This window comes from Antechinus flavipes, chromosome 2 (assembly GCF_016432865.1).
Source record: "Antechinus flavipes isolate AdamAnt ecotype Samford, QLD, Australia chromosome 2, AdamAnt_v2, whole genome shotgun sequence".
Taxonomy (NCBI): Eukaryota; Metazoa; Chordata; class Mammalia; order Dasyuromorphia; family Dasyuridae; genus Antechinus; species Antechinus flavipes.
This window is the reverse complement of record NC_067399.1, coordinates 443,113,446-443,133,694: the sequence shown is the minus strand read 5'-3', so window position 1 is coordinate 443,133,694 and position 20,249 is coordinate 443,113,446. Positions and strand designations below refer to the sequence as shown.

Here is a 20,249-nt window from a genome sequence, read left to right as displayed (position 1 = left end):
GGAGTCCAGAGGGCCAGGTTTGAATTCCTGCCTCTGATATTTCCTTTGTTAACTTAGAAAAATTACCTTTCTCTCTCGAGGGCCTCAGTTTCTCTTTTTCCCTTTTCTTTCCTTTCCTTTTTTTTGGGGGGTAGGGTTGGTGAGGCAATTGGGTTAAGTGACTTGCCAGAATGCTGCATTTAAATTCAGATTCTCCTGACTTCAGAGCTGGTAAACCATTGCACCATTGAGCTGTCCCCTTCAAGTTCTTTATATATTCTTTTTATAAGAGAACATTGGACTAGATGGCCTCTGAGGTCTCTTAAAGCAGTGGTGTCAAATATAATTAGAAATGGGGCCCCATTAATTAATTTATAAAGCTCTCTGAGGGCTGTATATTGACTTTGCATATTAACTTTGTCTCAAAATATTATCTTTTTTGATATTTTTATTATTTTGTTATATCTTCTCAACTATATTTTAATCTAGTGTCACACTGAAGAGTAATGTGGACCAAAAACATGTGCTCAATACCCCTACCTATGGCTCCTAATCCTATTCCTAGAGTGGTTTTTCTTCTGGGACGGCTTCCTTAGGTAGGTCTTCAAACCAGAGACAGACTCACCCAATCTCTGAACTGGTGGAAATATTCAACAAGGATTTTTTTTCCTGCCAGAACATACCATTTTTCACAGGTCTGGCCAGGAATGGAAGCACTCTTATCTGAAAGAATGGCACCCAAAGATGCAAGCACAGACTTTCGGGGATAAAGGGCTTTTTAAAATCCTCCTGTGTACAGCTCATAGAGACATGTCTCCAAGCCACAATTTTAAAAGAGGGCAGATCCTGAACATCTTGTCTGGACAGACTGACAAGAGCACCCAAAAATTTCCCTGAAATTCTGGCTGGATTTGCCAGTTTCATAACATGACAAGTATTTATACTAGGCAGTATACAGGCTGTGTGCTTTTCCTTTTTCTCACCTTTGTCCTTCACAAACGTATCTTTCATTGAACTTGATGATTGAGACAAAGTGCCCAGGTAGATAAAAAGCTGACTTTGGACTTGTATTCTTATCTTATCTCTGACCTATACTGGGCAAGTAATCCTAGGGAAGTCAAAACCTCTCAAACCTTCTAAATAATTCTCTAATACTATAAGTAGCATCAGAGGTTCTACTCTTATAAAACTGTGCACACCCTTTGATCTGGCAGGATCTCTACTGGGTATGTATTCCAAAGAGACCATAATAGAGAGAAAAGGACCCACATGAGCAAAAATGTTTGTAACAGCTCTTTTTGTGATAGCAAGGAACTGGAAACTGAGTGGATGCCCATTAGTTGGGAAATGGCTGAGTAAATTATGGCATATGAAGTTAAAGGAATATTATTGTTCTATAAGAAATGATGAGCAGATTGATGTCAGAAAATCCTGGAAAGACTTACATGAATTGAGGCTGAGTGAAATGAGTAGAACCTGGAAAATATTGTACACAGTAACAAGATTATATGATGATCAGCTGTGATGGACTTGGCTCTTCTCGACAATGTGGTGATTTAAGGCAATTCCAATAGACTTGTGATGAAAAGTGCCATCCACATCCAGAGTGAGAACTATGGAGACTGAATGTGGATCAAAGCATAGGATTTTAATCATTTTTTGTGTGTTTGCTTGTTTTTTCCCTTCTCATTTTTTCTCCTTTGATCTGATTTCTTTTACTCAGTATGTCAAATTTAGAAATATGTTTAGAAGAATTGTACATATTTAACCTATATCAGATTACTTGCTTCCCTGGGGAGGCAGAATGGGGAGAGGAGAGGGAAAAAAAATTGGAACACAAGCTTTTGCAAAGGTGAAGATGTTGAAAACTATCTTTGCATGCATTGGAAAAATAAAATACCATTTAAAAAGGTGCTACCCTGAACTGGTAGTAATATTCTCTTCACATGGAAGTTCACCATGCTAAGGAAATCACAGGCAGGTGGCTCGATGAATGTTCTCATTTCCTAGATGACTCTAGAGTTAAGAAGATCTGAATTCAAATATAGCTTGAAATATTTCCTAGTTATGTGACTTTGGGCAAATCACTTAACCACTATTTGCCTCAATTATTTTATCTGTAAAATAATGTACAGTACCTATCTCCCTGGATTGTTATAAGAATAAAATGCTATAGTATTTGCAAAGTACTTCACAAATTTTACAGCATTATAAATGCTATTATTATTCCTATTCCTAAGTACATTTGGCATTGACCTTTACAGCAGTATCCCAATCATCACCCAGTGTTTCTAGGAATCGGGCTGATGAAGATCCAACTGAACCAGCCTTGCTTCATGGAGATAATAAGCCTCTCCCCAAGTCAATTCCTACAGTGTTAAAAGAAGTGAATTGGAAGAAACAGGGTCCTTTTCATTCCCTCCCTAATCTGAATCTCGCTTCCTTGACCTTTCTCTCTAGGAATGGAGAATTTCTGTCTGTCCAGGAAACAGATTCTATGCCCACACTTCTAGCTTTGCCTCATGCCATTCTTCTTCCTAGTTAAGCTCTCAGAGCTTGTCATCGTCCAGGATGTGTCAGCATCATTGATGCAGAAGAAAGAGAAATGAATGGCTCTAGAAGGAGGAATCAGAGCTGATATGCCCGCTGACCTCCCCCCAACAGAGAATCACCTGACAGGTGCACCCCGGGATCGAGCAGGCTTCAGCATGACTGTAATGGTTGTGTCTGTCTCATTCAGAGGTGAATCTGTGTCATACTCAGGCATTGAAGGAGCTGTGAAAAGAGGAGAAAGTGGGGAAGAGAAAAAAAGAGAGGAATATAGGAAGAGGGAAAGAGAGATGGGGAGATAAGAGAAGAAGGGAGAGTGGGAGGAGTGAGGAACAGGGGAAAAGAAAGAAGGAGGGGAAGAAAGGGGAAAGAGGGAAAAGGGAAAGAGGAAAACACAGAGAGAAGAGGAGTGGGGGAGAAGAGAGGAAAAAAGAAAGATACAGAGAGAGACAAAGAGAGACAGAAACAGAAACAAAGAGAGAGAGGGGAAAGAGAGAAGCAGGAGGGAGAGAGAGAGAGGAAAAGGGAGAGAGGGGGAGAGGAAGAAGAGAAGGAAGAGGGAGGGAGGAAGGGAGAGGATGAAAGAAAGGGAGAGAGAGAAAGAAATCAGTGATTAACCATTAACCAGGAATAATTCTTACCAGTTTACCAATTCTCACTGGCTGAGATAGATTAGGACTGTGGTTCTTAACCTAAGATTTATGAATATGATATATGTACACAAATACATATGTATATATGTGTGTATATATACACACATGCATACATTTGTATACATGTGTACATACTTATGTATTTATATATATGATAACTGAATTTCAATATAATTAGTTTCCTTTGTTATCCTAAATATTTTATTTTATACTTTTAAAAACATTATTCTGCTAAAGAGTCCACAGGTTTCATTAGACTGATAAAGGATTATACTACACAAAAGTAAAGACCTTCTGTCTAGGGGGAAGTACATTTGGTAATGTGAGCACTGAAAGTTAAAGGCAGTTGGATCCTCTTTGGAAATGGAAGCAATAATATTGTGTCTGCCCACAGATTTGATGTAGCATTGCTATGGCTTCTTATTCTTTAGAAATGGTCCACATCAATATCATGAAAAGCCATTTATGAGATAGATTTCCTTCAAAGGACAGCATGAGACAGTGGGAAGAGTGCTAGATTAACAGTTGGAAGACTGAAGCTTGACTCCTCTTCCTATTTATGTGATCTTGGATAATCATTTAGCCTTTGGGGAACTTATCTTCTTCATTTACAAAATTTAAAAAATGGACTGGATGCTCTCCAAGTTGCCTCTCAAATCTCCACCTTCTGATCCTGTCAGCTTTGTGATTTCATGTAAGTTAATCCCTTTTTTAGGACTCAGTTTTTTCCTTTCTCAAATGAAAGAAGTACAACTCTAAATCTATGATCTTATAATCATATACCTTGATCTGGTCGTTCAAAGATGGGGCCCAGTCCAGATTCTTCTACATTAGTGGTGTGACTTTGACACTTCCATCTCTGACTCTCTTCCCTTGTAACATGAAGGGCTTAGTCTAGAAAGTATCCAAGATTCCCCTCAATTCTGCATATTCTGGGATCTCTGACAGTTATTTTGTGATGCAGGACAGTCACCATTATTCTATATCCCAGGCACTAACTATGTCATCTCTTATGAACACCCATGCAAGCTGTCCAGTCCTTGGACCTGCCTATAGGGCTTGGGAAATTCCTATGAAGACTCCAATCATCTAACAACATCTTGCCGGAGACTAACTCAGTAGCAGGGAGCCTAGAATCTGGAATACAACTGGGGGTGGGGCAATGAGTTTTTTTCTGCTTTCTTTTGCCACTGAGGGCTTCAAATCCAATCCAATGAGCCTAGACCAAGCCAGGACAGTTTGAGAACATCTCCAGAATTCATCAGAATCCTAAAAAGGCATTGGAGTCTTCAAAATAAAGAGATAGCCCATATCCAAAGGGGGTCATAAAGAATATTTTCCTTTTTTAATTTCATTCCAGACACAAATGAGTTAGTTCCATGGATATGTATTGCTTCAGAATACAGGAAGCTGCAGACCCTTGGATATATTATTTCAGTTCTTGACAAAGGTGGGTGGGTGGTCTCTGGTTCCTCAGAAAATTTTTTATTTAGTCTTCTCCCAGAGATAGTGTCCTGGGTATATAATTATCTATTATATAAGAAGATGCTATTTCTGACTCATTCCCAAGAAAACAAGCAATTTGAGCTATGTTTTCATCCAAATTTCTCTCCCAGCCACTTATTGTACAAAGGCACAGACTGGAGAGCCTACCAAATGAAAGCAAAGGTTAATTGGCCAAACCCAGACCTTGGCCTCCTTAGCATAGTGGTTGCTAATCAGTAGAAATAACAGTTCAACACTCAGGAAACTGAAGCCTTCATGTCCCTAACTTCACTGATTTTCCCTGCAAATTTGTTTTGCTGCTTCCCTGTGAACATTGGACCCAAAGGGGCTTGTATGTGCAGGATTTTTATATTTCATAAAGGGAATAACTCAATAGAGAAGTTTCTGAAAAGCTGTATGTAAATTAAAATCTCACAGGATTCAGACCTGGAAGGGACCTTCAAAATTGGCTGCTATAGTCTAAGACATAATCCTAGAAACAGGGTTACATAGGCAAGATCGAATATTTGAACTTCAGTCCCCTGACTTCAAATCCAGTGAGGTTCCCCCTGCCAGCAAATGGAATAATAGGGTCCTAAATAGAGGGACATGAAGGCACCTTGAAAGACAAGACAGCACATAAAAGATATTTATGGAATCAGGCTTGATTCTGGACAAATAAGGTAACCTTGTTAAGTCTCTGTATCCTCATCTATAAAAGGGGAAGAACAATAGCACCATTTCACAAAGATTATTATGAGGACCAAATGAGATTTTATATACATATGTATGTATGTATGTATATATAATGATCTATAGACTATATAAATGTAAGCTATTGATATTATGATCACTGAATGTCATCATGCTAAATTCATAGCCCTAGAGCTGGATGGCATCTCAGGAATAATCTCTTTTAATTTCTCCCTCCTCAATTTATAGATGAGGAAACTGAGGCTCAGACAGTTAAGGGATATCCTCAAAGTCAAAGGGGAATTCTAACTCCAAATGTAGCATTCTACGAATGAACCTCCAAGACATACAGCCAAAGTTTATACTTTCAATGAAGCCAGAAAGCTTGCTATCTAAAGATGTCCTATGGCAAATATATAGGAAAAATAAATTTTAGTGGTTGTTTTTCTCCAAGATTAGAATTTTCATATATTGGTTTTCCTTTAAAAAAAAACCTGGAGTCTTTTAAAAGATCTCCTAGTGCATAGGGTGTCTCAGAAGGGAGGAAGTATCTCAGGCACAATGTGGTACTGTCCTTTTTCTTATCCATGGCAATTCTGATGCTCCTTCTCCTAATAAATACCTGAAATTTTGGTTGCAATGCGTGTAGTGATGGGAGGCCCAAAGCCCTTTGATGTGCTGGCCTTGATGGTGAATGAATAGGTTGTGCCAGGATACAGGCCTACAAACAGGTGATGGGTTTCATTCCGAAGCTTGAAGACTTTCCCCCTCTGACTGGAAAGGTCAGCATTGGGATCAAGGGAGCCCACAGCCTTGTAGTTTATCTGCAAAAGAAGAACCAGAGATTACATTCGACTTCTGGCAAAGCAGAGGAGACGCACATGAGAAACTGTACACATATTAGCCGTGGTTCTGACCTGCATTGGTAGAGGGAGTTTCCATATTTGAGATTTATGTATCACAATAGAATAATAGGTTTATTCTTTTCTTGGATTTTCTTCCTCTGTTATAATTTTCAAGTAATCCTATATATGTTATTTATACATAGTTTGTACATTGTCTCTATCATCAGTTTTGAGAGCAGGAGGCTATCTAATGACTTTCTTTGTCTCCCAACCACTTAGCACACAGTGACTGGTATATAGCAGGTGTTTAAAAAATGTTTAAGGATTAACTGTCAATAACTTACTACCGGTCAACCATCAATTTTCAAAGAGGCAAATTGGTATAGTGGAAACAGAGATGGAAGTCTGTGTTCTAATGCTGGCATTTGTACTATATGATTGTGGAAACTCATTTGATTTCTGTGAGACTCAGTTTCCTTAAATGTAAAATGGAGACAGCAAAACTTACACAACATGTGCTATAAGGTTTTTGTATGGGAAGAGCTTTGAAAACCTCACTGTTGTTGTTCAGTCATTTCATTCATATCCAACTGTGCTAATCTGCAAAAGTTCAATGACTTTTAGTCCTTAGGAGTTAGGATAAGAAGGGGAGTTATTATTAAATTGTTTTAGTCATTTCTGATTATTTAGGACCCCTGTTTGGAGTTTTACTAGGTAAAGATACTAGAGTGGTTTGTTATTTTCTTCTCTACTTCATTTTACAGATGAGGAAACTGACTTAATCAAGATAAAGTCATTTGTCACATAGCTAATAACTGCCAAAGACCAAATTTGAATTCAGGAAGATGAGTCTTCTTGACTCCAGACATGTCATTCTATCTACTGCAACATCTAGCTGCCCCACTGAAAATCTCATGGCACCATCGAAATATAAGTGTTATTATTATTCATGTTAAACATACTCCTGCTTTCTTCTCACTAATGACCTTTCATTTCTCAAGGTTTTCCTAAATCAGAAGCACGGTGGTATAAAAAGAGCATCATATTTGGATATAGAAATCAGTGAGGCTAAAATTCTGATTCTGCTACTAATTTGCTACTTTTCGTATGATAAACCCAGTATTTTTTGGACTCTAGTTACTCATCTGTGAATTTGACAGGAGTTCCAATTCTAAGATCCCCTTCCATTTCTAAGTTTTAGAAAACCTTGCTATTTTCACTTGAGCCTGGGAAAAGATTTTGGAGCAAACTGAAATAGATAATATTGAAAAACATTTTTTTAAACCAAGTTAGCCTTCTCCACCCTCTAAGCCCCAGAAAGAAGAGAGAAATTATATGTGACAAATCCTATAGAGACATCTTTTTGTGGTGTTTATGTTTGTAGTCTTGTTTATCAAAAAACAATGGGGTCTTTAGAATTTTAGAATAACTTTCATTCATTTATATCTTAAGTATTGATGTCTCAGACTACCCCAGCTCCCCACTTCTGAACACAAGCATTATTTTTCTAAAGCTAACAGCTAAAAAGCTCCCTTGAAAGGATAATGAACTTGAATGAACTAGGTATGATGACTGGACAGGTCACATGATTGCTCTTAGACACAGATTCTTTATCTATCAAGGATGGGTAATAATACTTCTCTCAGGGTCATTCCAGGTTGTCATTAGGATTAAATGAGGCAACATGTGTGGAAAAAGTGCTTTGGAACTATAAATCATAGTATAATTATGAAATCTTTGTATTTTAATAGTTGCCTGCAGTGTGCTTTCATGCTTGTGTGTGTGTGTGTGTGTGTGTGTGTGTGTGTGTGTGTGTGTGTGACTTGAGAGGATAAAGTCACTTTTAATTATGGAACTGAAAAATAAGAATGCAGTAGCCAGCACAGAGAATGAGATATTTGACTTCAAAAATCACCTTTCAGTTTGAAAACACAAGTTGTTTATTGTCTATAATAAAGAAGCTATATTTGTTTTTTGTACCAATAAGATACTTTTCTTCTTATTCCAATCCTAACAAGACTTGAGTGAATTTTGAAACTCATGGTTTTGGGTATTCCTGGAAGTACTGCAAATCTCAAGTCATCCATGCCCTCTAAATCTTTGTTCATGCCCTCCTTTAAATCCTTCACGGGGATCCACTCAACATTCTGGTGACCCTCTTTTACATCTCTTGATATTATATGAATGCCAAATGAGCACACAGGCTATTTATTTGTTGGTTGATCTTTCCACAGTAGAGGTCCACCTTCTTTTCTGGGCATACATCTCTCTAAATCACATTTTTTACACAACTTGTTCTATGCTTTTCTTCATAAGTAAAGTATAATGGGCTTTTCTACATTATCCTTTGGTTGACGGTCAACTTAATTCTTTGGAGATGGTTGTGATTCATAACTTGAAACACTATATTTATAAAATGTATAACTCAAAGCATCATAGAAAAAATATTGTGATTGAAAAGTTGGGCCTTTATTTGGGGAAAAAGCTTTGGATCCTTAAAAACTCATCACCTATTGGTTGGCTATTCAGTGATGAATTCCAGACTATGGCAATCTAAGGGGAAAAAAAAAAAAAAAACCCTTTCCTTCAGTTTATCAAATTGTGACAGGGCTGTGATTACAAATGCAAATGTGACCTTTAGATTCCTAGACCAGAGACAATATCATTATACTACCAGACAAGACACATACACAGAAGTATCACAGAATGATTTTTGTGTCTTAATAACAGGAATGGTTTATAGAATGATATGATTTTAGGGATGGGGCAGGGGATGTACCTTAGGTTTCACCTAGTTCATACCCTTCAGTTTACAGGTGGAAAAACAGAGTCTTCATGCAGTTAACAATTCATTTTAGTTGTTATTAGCAGATCTGATATTCCAAATCAGAACTTCTGCCATCAAATCCAGTGTTAAGGTCTCTTGAATTAAACCTATGGTTCATTCATTACATTATACCATACTGATACTCACATCTTTATTTAAAGGAAGTAGCCCAAATTTAGGAGTAGAGTTAGAGATGGGAAAGAAATTGACCCTCCCATCACAAACTCTCTCCAATTCTTTCCAGAAAAGGAAAGCATAGGTCCTAAGTTGAGAATACCAGGCTTTCCTCACAGCTAGCTGGACATTGCAACTTTACTGCTAAACAAGAGCCACTGGACTTTGTATTTTACACAGTGAAATATAAAACACAATGGATTTCTTCACTCTCTTTGTTTTTTCTGTCATTATAATATGTGAAAAAAAGAGTTCCTGACTTTTTTACCATACAGGAAGGAATAGAGCTATGATAGAATTACATTGTTATTGTTAAAATGCTGGACCTAGACTTGAGATCCCTGGGATTCACATCTTGATTCTGACAATTTACTAACTGTATGACCCAGGGAAAATCATTTAACTTATTATTAATTCTGTACTTTCTTCATCTGCAAAATGGAGATGACTCTCCCCATCAAGCCCAAGCCTCATTTGATCATTATTGTTTGGATTCTGATGGCTCAGAGAGAGTATAGATAGCAGTTATTTCTGTTTTGGTCAGAAATACTGAGGATCTTCCCCACTCAGATGATTTTATTTTATTTATTTAATATTTTTGACTAGGCAAAAGAGATTGTTCTTTGTTTCATTTTTACCTAGCCGTAATCACTGTTTGAGTTTTGCCTCTGACAAACTGAGACCTGGGAAGGTCTTCCTCTGAATCCAGGGCCATCTCCAGTTATCCTCATCTATATCTAGCTTGGATAGATCCAGAAGAGAAAGTGAGGCAGGTGACCTTGCATAACCTCCCTCCTTTAAATACAATTCACTTGCAAGTCCTGATATCACCTCCCTGATGTCATGGTCCTCTTCAAGAACAAAGGACAAAAAACAACAAAAACTTCCTGATGTTATTTTGAAGCTTCAGAGAGACAACTGACATAAATTGCTTTGCAAACTGTAATGTGCTACATAAATGTCAGTTATTATTATTAATAGAGGAGGTTATTTTTACTGGCACAGGGAACACACACCTTTAATGGAAAGCATGACCATTTCAAACACCCGCTTGAAATTCTGTCTGAGTTCTACTTCATGTAGTGGTGGCAAGTGTGCTGATATACAGACACTGGGAGGTAAAACTCATGACTTATTTACTAGCCAATTCCTTCCCTATGTTCCAAATTCAATCCAAAAGCGGCTCAATTTCAACTGAGCTGTCAATATAATATACCGGGCTCTCCTGCGCCCCTAACCTTTCCTGATATTACAGGATCCTCACTTATTTGTAATGAAACACCATGAATAAATCAATGTATGTTAATATAGCAAGCCTTCAATTTTTTATGAAGGGCTCCACCAAATCTAATTCCCAGCTTTGTCAGAAACAGTCTTTAAAAAATTTAAGTCCATGGCTTTATGAAGTTAGCTGAATAAGGGTGCAGAAGAGTGAAGAGAGAAAAGAGAGAGGTCAAGGAAAGGGATGGGGGTAACGGCTTCAGCCTCCCAAAGGTAATAAGATACATAAATGAATTTTTGTTTTTAAGCAGAAAGGAAGAAAACTTTGTTACAGCAGCAAAGCTGAGAACTCAGAGGTATTCCCTCTTGGCTTCTACACAGAGATCCTCCATCACTGAAAGTCTTGATGGGCCTTCCTCCATTCAAATGACTGGGTCCTGGCAAGATTCCACAGAAAAATAATGAGGAACCCCAAAATTGCATGGATTGAGGACAATGATTCCAGAGAGACTTAAGAAGATGAAAAGACTTTTGCTTAACCCTGTCATCATTTGTGGCTTGCAACCTTCTGAGACAGGCATCTGGAAACCTGATTTCAAAGCAGGCCATCATTTAAAATGGTTAATAATCACCATGGTCTATTTTCTAGGCTGTATTTGGTGCGCCTGATGTGACTGGCCCATTTTGTCAGTTAAATGGTGGCATTGGGAGGAGGGATTTAGAGGGTGGAGAATAGGACGACCTTGATCAGACCGGTTGTTTTGTTTCCACAGAGCAACGTGCTGGAATTAATTTTTCACAATTTCAACCAGTTGCTATAGAGTCACATGGTTATAACCTTTTGTTGCTATAACAGCCTCAGACACCAATTTTTTAAAAGAAGGCTCTGGGCAAAAGGGGGAAAAATCCTTTCACTGGATAGAAGAAACTATAGTGTTTATTATTTGGTCTCCTAACAACCAAACAAAAAAAAAATAAAGAAAATGTGAACATTTTCACATTAGAGTAAAGCGTGAACGCATAGATGTTTCTGAAGGTACGTTCCTATGACTAAGCTATGGCTTTCTATTTTCCCAAATGCTTTTGTTGCTAGTTTATTTGTGTTATTGGGATTGTTATCATTATGCCTGTTATCATTATTGCTGCTATTTCCAGGACTGCCTCGTCAGGAATAGAATTCAAGAATTATAAGGGCCCCAAGATACCTGCCAAATTTCACCAAGCCAGACTTCCCTATTTCCTTATGAATACAACATAACTAATTTAATATTGATAATAGGCTCAAGAAAAGCAGTTGTGATGGAGTAGATGGAGGTCTCACAGTGAAGTCAGGAAAACCTGGTCCAGTATTACTTATGCTACACTGGGAGGTTTCTACAGTGAAGAAATCACAAGTTTGGACTGCAAAGAGGAAAGAAAAGAAAAAAAAAGAACAATAGAATAGGGGCTGGAGGGGACATTAAAAAACATCTTGCTGATGATCTCTTTAATCACTCAATATCAAGCAATAAATATTTATCAAGACATAATTAGCCAAGTGCTAAGATACAAAAAAAGACAAAAGGCAGCCCTTGCCCTCAGAGAGCTTTCAATCAATCTAACAAGGAAGACAACAAGCAAGCAAATGTGTACAAACAAGCTTTGTACAGGATAAATAGAAAATAATTGTCAGAGACAAGGGTTGGGACATGCTTCCCGTAAAAACCTGGATTTTCATTAAGACTTAAAAAAAATCCAGGGAAATCGGAAAATAGAATTTGAAAAGGAGAACATTCAAGGTATGGAGGATAGCCAGAGAAATGCCCAGAGATGAGAGATGGATGGAATAGCTAGAAGAATAGGGTCACTGGATCTAATTAACAATATGTGTGGAAGGGCTGAGGGTGGAGATGGGATGAGATGTAAGAAGACTGGAAAAGCTCCAACTACCCTTGAAGTTATATATCTTCAATTCCATACAAAGGGATGATATGAAAGGATAGTCTTATTAAGGAACTCTTAATTTCTAAATCTTATAGTCTTTTTTCAATCCTAATCCTTCTTGACATTGTTGCTGCATTTAACTCTGCTGATCACTTATCCTCCTTGGATACTCTTTCTCTAGTTCTCTGTGAAACTAGAATTTCTTGGTTCACTTTTGACTTGTCCAACCACTCCTTCTATATGTCCTTTTCTGGCTCATCCTCCATGTCATACTCCTGAACTCTCAATATTCCCCCAAGTTCTGCTCTAGGCTTCTGGAGCTCATCATGTCACATGGCTTTAACAATCTTCTCAAATGACAGGCAGTTTTCAGAAGAAGAAATCAAATTATCAGGAGTCAAATAAAAAATGTCCTAAATCACTAATAATAATAAAGGTAAATTAAATCAGCTCTGAAGTACCACTTCCCAATCTATCAGATTGTTTAAAAGGACACAAAAGGAAAAATGACAAAAGCTATAGAGGATATAGAAAAATGAGGACATTAATGCACTGTGGGTGGAGTTATAAACTAGTCCAATCATTCTGAGAAATACTTTAGAAGTAGGTCCAAAAGGTTATAAAACTGTATGTATATTTTGACTGAGCAATATTATTAATAGGTCTATGTCACAAAGAGATCAAAGAAAAAGCAAAAGCAACTATACAAAAATATTTATAGCAGCTCACTTTGTGGTGGCAAAAATTAGAAATTAAAGGGATACCCATCAACTGGGGAATAACTAAACAAACTGTGGTATGTAATGGTGATAACATCATCAATCTGTGCAATAAACGTGACAAGGGGAAAGGTTTCAGAAAACATCTTGAGAAGCTCTATATGAATTGATGCAGAGTGAAGTGAGAAGAACCTGGAATCACTGTGTACAGTAGTAGTTGGCATTGTTTGTCCTTCATTCTCAAATAGGACCATGTCATCAGGGAGGCAATGGCATGATACATAAGTGAATTAGATTTAAGTGAAGGAGAGTTGTGTAAAGTCACCAGCTTCATTTCTCTTTTGGAGTCATCTAGGTCCAGTGGCAAAATATAAATTAGGATGACTGAAATGGTTGTAATGATGATTATAATGATGATCAAATATGAAGGACTTAGTTATTCTGATCAATATAATTATTCAAAATAATTCCAAAGGATGTGATAAAAAATGCTATCTATTCCCAGAGAGAGAACTTTAAATGTGCCAAGAGAAGAATATTTTTCACTTTTTTTGAAACATGACTAATATGAAAATATGTTTTATATGATTTCACATGTATAACTGATGTCATATTGTTTGTCTTCTCAATAAGTGTAGGAGGAGCTTGGAGGAAGAGAATTTGAAGCTCAAAATTTAAAAAAAGATAAATGCTTAAAATAAATAGGTAATAAAAATTTTAAATTATCTTTATGCAGCTGCTGATGTTCAAGTTTATATATTCAGACTCAGTCTCTCCCCTGAGTTTGTCTGGCATCATCATATGCTTACTGGACATTTCAAAATGAATATCCTAGAAACATTTTAAACTCAACATATCTTAAACAGAATTCATTATTTTTCCCTTTAAACTGTCATCTAAAACATCCCTATTTTTGTTAAATGTACCAGTTCACATCTGATAGAATGGCTAACATGACAGAAAAGAAAAATGACAAATGGTAGAGGTGATGTGGATAAACAGGGGAAATAAGGAAATCCTTCAAGTTTCCCAGGTTCAAATGCCAGCCTCATTCTGTTCTCTTAATTCTTCCTCATCTTGCACAGCCAGTAGTTGTCAAAGTTTGTTGTTTCCTTCTTCATAACATCTCTCACATTCAACCCCTTCCTTCTATTCACTCCTGTTGCTGCTTCCTCTTTACTTCAGCCCTCATTATCTCTTGTTCAGGTTATTGCAACAGCCTTCTGATTAGTCTTCCTACTTTGTCTCTCACTGCTCAAGTCCATCATGTTCACTCCTGCCTAAGTGATTTTCCTTGAAGGCAGATCTGAATATGTGATTCCTTTCATCCAAACCAATGATTTCTTCTAAAGTACCTCTAGAATACTATCAAATTTAAATAGTACAGGGTCACTAAGGTTTGCACAAGAATCCCTGCAGACACAAACTTATCTAGAAAACCATCTACTAATATCTATGTTTTATTGTATTTTTATTTATTTTATTAAATATTTTTCAATTATATTTTAATCTGGTTTGGATCACACTCAGGAACATAATGCTAGGAGATTTCACTTCCCTTTACTTTGAAAAGCCATGTACAAATTGGCCCCAACCTGTCTTCCTAGACTTATTAGATACTGCATTTCCCCTTTACTATTTGATCCAGTCAAACTGATCTTCTCTTCTATACATCATATATAGCACTTATTTCCTCTTCCTGTCCTTTTTCTCTGGCCATCTTCCATATCTGGAATGTATACCTCATAAGATATTCCTGTCTTTCTTTAACATACAGCTTAAGTACTACATTTTAAATGAAGCCTTTCCTGATCATTTCAAATGCTATAGCCGTCCTGTCCAAATTACTTTGTATTCTACGACTTTGTAAGCAATTGTTTCTGTTCTGGCCAGAAATCCTGAGGGTCTTCTCCTCTTAGATTGATTTTCTTTTTTTTATTAGTAAAAAAGGTCACTCCCCACCCTCTTCTTATTTAACCTTAATTTCCAAATGGGCATGGCCTCTTACAAACTGAGACTTGGGAATGACTTTAGTTTAACAAGCCTGAGGTCTCCAGCTGCACCTAGAGCCATCTCTAGATCTATATCAAAGCCATCCAGATGGTTTTGGAGGAGAGAGTGAGCCTGATGTCTTTGAACAGTCCTGTCTCACTTAAATTCAATTCACTTGAAAGTCAAGACATGACCTTTTTGGTGTCATTAGTCCTCTTCAAGAATGAAGAACAAATAACACATTTATACTGAGTAGCTTTATGATGCATATACTTATATATGTACTTGTTATTTTTCCCATCAGATGATAAAAATGTAGAATATAAGGATTATTTCATTCTTTGTATTTGTATCCTCAATGTCTATCCTAGTGCCTGATACATAGTAGGTGCTTAATAAATGCTAACTAATTGCTCCCGTTATTTTACAAATGAGAAGACAAGAATGCCCAAAGATCACAGGTGTGCTGAGTAACACAGTTGGATTTGAACTTAAGCCTTCTAAATATAAACCCAGTTTTATCATGTTCAATCCATCTATCCACCTATCTATCCATCCATCTATTCAACCTTTTATATTTCTCTCTTTCCTTCCCTTCCCCCTCTCTGCCTATCTGTCTATCCATCCATCATCCTTCCATCCATCTATCTATCTGTCTGTCTGTCTATCTATCTATCTATCCAGCCTTGTAATAGACACTGGAAGAAAACTGGCTGTGAAGAAATAGCTACTATATTTCTTTTCAATTTGCTAACTGTTTGATCAACCCTTTCTAACCTTTTCCTCAACAGAGCTATAACAATGAATTTTATGCTTGGAGGAGGTAGGGTAAGTAGAAGGAAATATGTTCCTAGTGTGTTGTATTAGTTACAAAAGAAGAGCCCACCTTAGTCACCAAAGGCTAACATCCTTTTTTTAAAACAAATTATTATTGTTAACTTGTTACAATTTATTGTTTCTTGGTTGCTGAAGGAATATAAATGTCAGCACCTTCTAGAATTTAGCATCTTTTGGCAAAGCTCTTATTATCATGCCCTAGTTATTCCTTTATTATAATAACCTTGGATTACGTAAAAAAAGAATATAATTGTTAACTCTATTCCATTCACTAAAATAGTGAAAACGTTTGTCAAGAGACATTCAACAAGAATTTGCCTATCTCTTCTGCATGAGCGACTTTAGGACAAAGAGATGTATATATGGGTGTGTATGTGTTTGTATGTAAGAGAAAGAGGAGGGGAGAAAAATAATAGTTGGCACTAATATAGCATTCGAAAGTCTGTATATTGGTGACTAAGTTCAGTGTATTCTATAAATATTTGTTGAGTGACTTCATATGTTTAATCTAGATAACAGGTAGGTACTACCCGTGTTATTATTCCCATTTTATATGAGAGAACCAAGACTCTGCATGCGTGCACATGTACAAGGGTGGTTAATAATTTGGATTCTTCATTGGTCTGAAATTGGGGACTGCTGATGAGGGGCACAGCCAAGAAGACAAGAAGAAAATGTAAGAGGACAAAGCAAAAAATGAGAAAGTCACAGAATAATAGTATCTCAGAACTGGATGGGAACTTGGAGCTTATCAAATCTGAGCTCTGACCTGGGATAGCTCCAATCAGTGTGGTCTGTACACATGAACCTGATGCAAATCATATTTAAGTACGCATTTAAGGCACTCCTAAGTGAGATGATATGGATACACTGCTCCCCTCGCCCTCATAGAAAAGATTGCCTTCTAAGCCACGCCAGGGGGACAAACAATTTAGCCCAGACGCTTAAACTGGGAGTCTGGCCTATATTTCTTATCTCCCCCCAAAGATGAACTGAGAGTAGCAAATAAAACTATCCTAAAGCAATAGAATAAATAAGAGTCAGAATTTCTAGCCAGGGGCCAGGCTGGTGTAAGGATTTACATTAATGCCACATCTTTTATTCAGATGGATGAAAAGTATATAGAAACTCCAAATCCCAATTTCACCAGGATTCTTTAATATGAGTAATGATATTTATGGCTGGGCATGTTTACATTAAAAAAACTAAATCTAAGAGAATCTGAATAAAATTACTTAGTTTGCTAGAACAAACCTGTGCAGGTCTACTATATGAAAATGCCATTGTTAGCAGTAAGCTAAGAAAACATATGACCTTCTTGGTAAGGAGGCTGGGTTAACAGAAAGAGTCCTAAGCAGGATGTAAATGACCATTTAGATGTTCAATTAATTATTACCAAAGAAGTACAGTGAATTGAGCATCTGAAGGATGCTGTGAAGTTGGACCACAGGCAAGACAAAAATAAGTAGGACATTGTCCTTTCCATAAGATAGGACTTAGTAGGAGATAGATGAATTCAATATATGAACACATTTAGCATTGCAATATGAACATTAAGTTCCTACTAAATACAAGTTAAGCACTGAAGATACAGAGATGAAAAGCACAGAGTAGGGCACATATACAGATATGAATGAAATTAAGGTAAAGGGAGAGATTCAGGGAGAGTCCTGAAATAAAGCTCATTCTCAGATGTGGATGTTAAGGTTGAAAGATGCAGGAATGGAAGCAGGAATGTTTAAGAGAGGTGATGGTACTTGAACTGTAAGTTGAATAGAAAGAATCCTGACTAATTAGAAATATGGTAGGAATATGGTCCAGGCATAGAGGTCACATGACCCAAATTACCAAAGTTAGAGAGGGAGAGCCAAAACCAGAAAACAGTTGGGTTGAAATTTAGAGTAGTTAGAAGAAGGGAGAGTGATGAAGGCTAAAGTGACAGAATGGGAATGACTTAAAATGTCATGCTCAGAATTTTGTATTTTATTCTCTAATGTAGACTTTGAAGATTCTGAGTAAATGAAATAGGTCACTCTTTCTGTTTCATGAAAATCTAATTTTTGATGATAAAGCCTTCTTTAAATAGCCTAAGATGGCAAGTTTGATATTATGCCCACCTTAGAGTCTGCACCAACAATCTTAGGAATGGTTTAAGACCTCAAAATGTAACCAAAAGCATAATATTACTATATGGTATCATTATTTCTTCTATAGGTGTGATTAGGAATTGCAGTGGCCATTTGTCATTACATATACAATTGTGCTTAGAGAAAGTTTTTTGTACTACATAACTCCTTGGGTTCCTTCTCATTGTAAGAACTCTTTATGTTTGAACAGAAATGTTCATGTTTTTAAGTCTATTGAGAAATGGAATAATTGGAAACCAAAATCTGGTTAGAAGAGAAGAAATGTCATTAATAAATAGAAATTCAGAAGAAAATAGGAAGACTTATATAAACTGATACAGGGTGAAGTAATAGAACCAGGAAAACAATATACATATTGATTACAATAATTCAGTCAGAAAAAAATGATGAAATGAAATTTAGTTTTGTGTAACTATAGGGACCAAGACTTGTTCCAGAGAAGAATAAGAAAATATAATTCTTTCATTGAAGAAATGGAGGTCAATGGTTATAGAAATGTGATTAAATGAAATAACCTACATAAAGCCCTTTGCAAACCTAAAAGCACTATATGTTAGCTTGTATTAATATTTCATACACTATCACATAGAGTCAATGTGTTGCCCGGTTTAAGTGATCTGTTTTTTTTTTTTTTTTTTCCTTTTCATCATTCTTGTTAAAAGAAGGGGTTATTTGATGGGAGGAAAAAAAAGGAATAGATGTGGAAACTATTATGATGCTAAAGCCAAAGGGATCAATAAAACTGGGGGAAAAAGGAAATAACTTAATGTGTCACAATGTACACGAGACCATTAGGTTCTCCTAAACCATAGGTTCTTAATCTGGGTTCTTTCGATATATTTTGGAGGGGAAGGGCATGGACTAAAATGGAGAGAAATTGAATCTTTAGTTTTATTAAATTCTAATTGAAAATGAACATTTCCTTCGATTATGAACGAAGATAACAGAATATCATTTTGAAAACGGGTCTATAGGCTACACCAGATCATCAGAGGGGTTGATGACACAAAAAAGTTAAGCATCCATGCTAAATAAACCCAACATTCCATGGTCATCAAGCTTTTCAGGAAGCCTACAAATTTGAGCAAGTTTTGTAAATATGGTATAATGGAACAAATACTGGATCAGGAATCAGAGAATCTGGGTTTGAATTTTAGCTCTGCTATTTACTATCTTTGGGATGTCAGGCAAGTTAAACTTTATGATCTCAGTTTCTTCATCTATAAATTGGGAAAACTGGACTAAATAAGCTTTTTCAGTCCCTTCTAGGTCTAAATCCCCTGATCTTGAGACTGTAGTTTTTAGATCGGGTGTCCCTGACCCAGCAATTATGGCTGCATTTCCCAAACAGCTCAGTCTTTTGAATCAGGACCTGGGTTCTGAGCAAGATCATTTTCTTACATTGTCTGCTATGATTGCTTATGTTGCAATCCAAATTTTAGAGATATTCTTTTCCTATCTGGGGCTAGGATTCTCTCTGGCATGATTGTTTTTTCAAGGGAAGTGAGGTATACAATCACAGAATCAACTGACTGCCACCAGAACTGTATAAGTGTCAGGAGACCATCAAATATACCCCCTTTCATCTAAGAGACCTAAAGTTCAGAGAGAAGTCACAAGAACATATGGCTATGGATGAAAAAAGCATAAGTTTGGGAAAAGGAGGGACCCTCAGCTAGTCCAGTGTCATCAAGTGACAGGTGAGGAAACAGTTTGAGAGAACTGCCCAATGTCACAAAGAAAGTTAAGTTGCAAAACAGGAGAAATAATTCCAGTCAGAGGTCATCTAATTCATTAAAGATCTTGTGGCAGAGCTGGGACAAGCACCTAGGTCTGACTTCCAGTCCGCAACAGTCTTTTTAATGGTAGCTGTCTCTAAGTCCATGGTATGAAGACGGCATAGTTTAAATGATGATTTTTAGGTATTTTTGAATCAATGATTATCCTTCCATTGTCGGCAGGTGATCATTGCCCATAATGACAGAGTTTATGTTACAGGAAACTGATTGCAAGAGAGGAAGGAAATTACAACCCTCATCTTAAATGAGAAGACAAAGCCTCCTGACCACTCAAGGATACATTTCCCCAGTCTAGCCTCCTTCAATCATTACCAACCATTGACTTAAATCTCCTACATCAGCAGTGTAGCAACCATCCCCCTTCCCCCACCCCCAGCAGTCAGGGGCTTGCATCACCCTCTCCTC

The 20,249-nt window shown here is 37.0% G+C and overlaps 1 protein-coding gene across 9 annotated transcripts in view; it reads right to left on the bottom strand.

Annotated features, from left to right (window-relative positions):
* Window positions 1–20,249, bottom strand: part of PTPRT (protein tyrosine phosphatase receptor type T) — a 1,291,476-nt gene that overhangs the window by 252,643 nt on the left and 1,018,584 nt on the right. For all 9 annotated transcript variants that reach the window (XM_051979271.1, XM_051979273.1, XM_051979274.1 and 6 more), the window contains exons 10-11: window positions 5,983–6,184; window positions 2,652–2,754 (exon numbers count right to left, since the gene is read on the bottom strand). In XM_051979271.1, coding sequence (XP_051835231.1) covers window positions 2,652–2,754; window positions 5,983–6,184 — 305 coding nt within the window. The remainder of the gene's footprint in view (window positions 1–2,651; window positions 2,755–5,982; window positions 6,185–20,249) is intronic.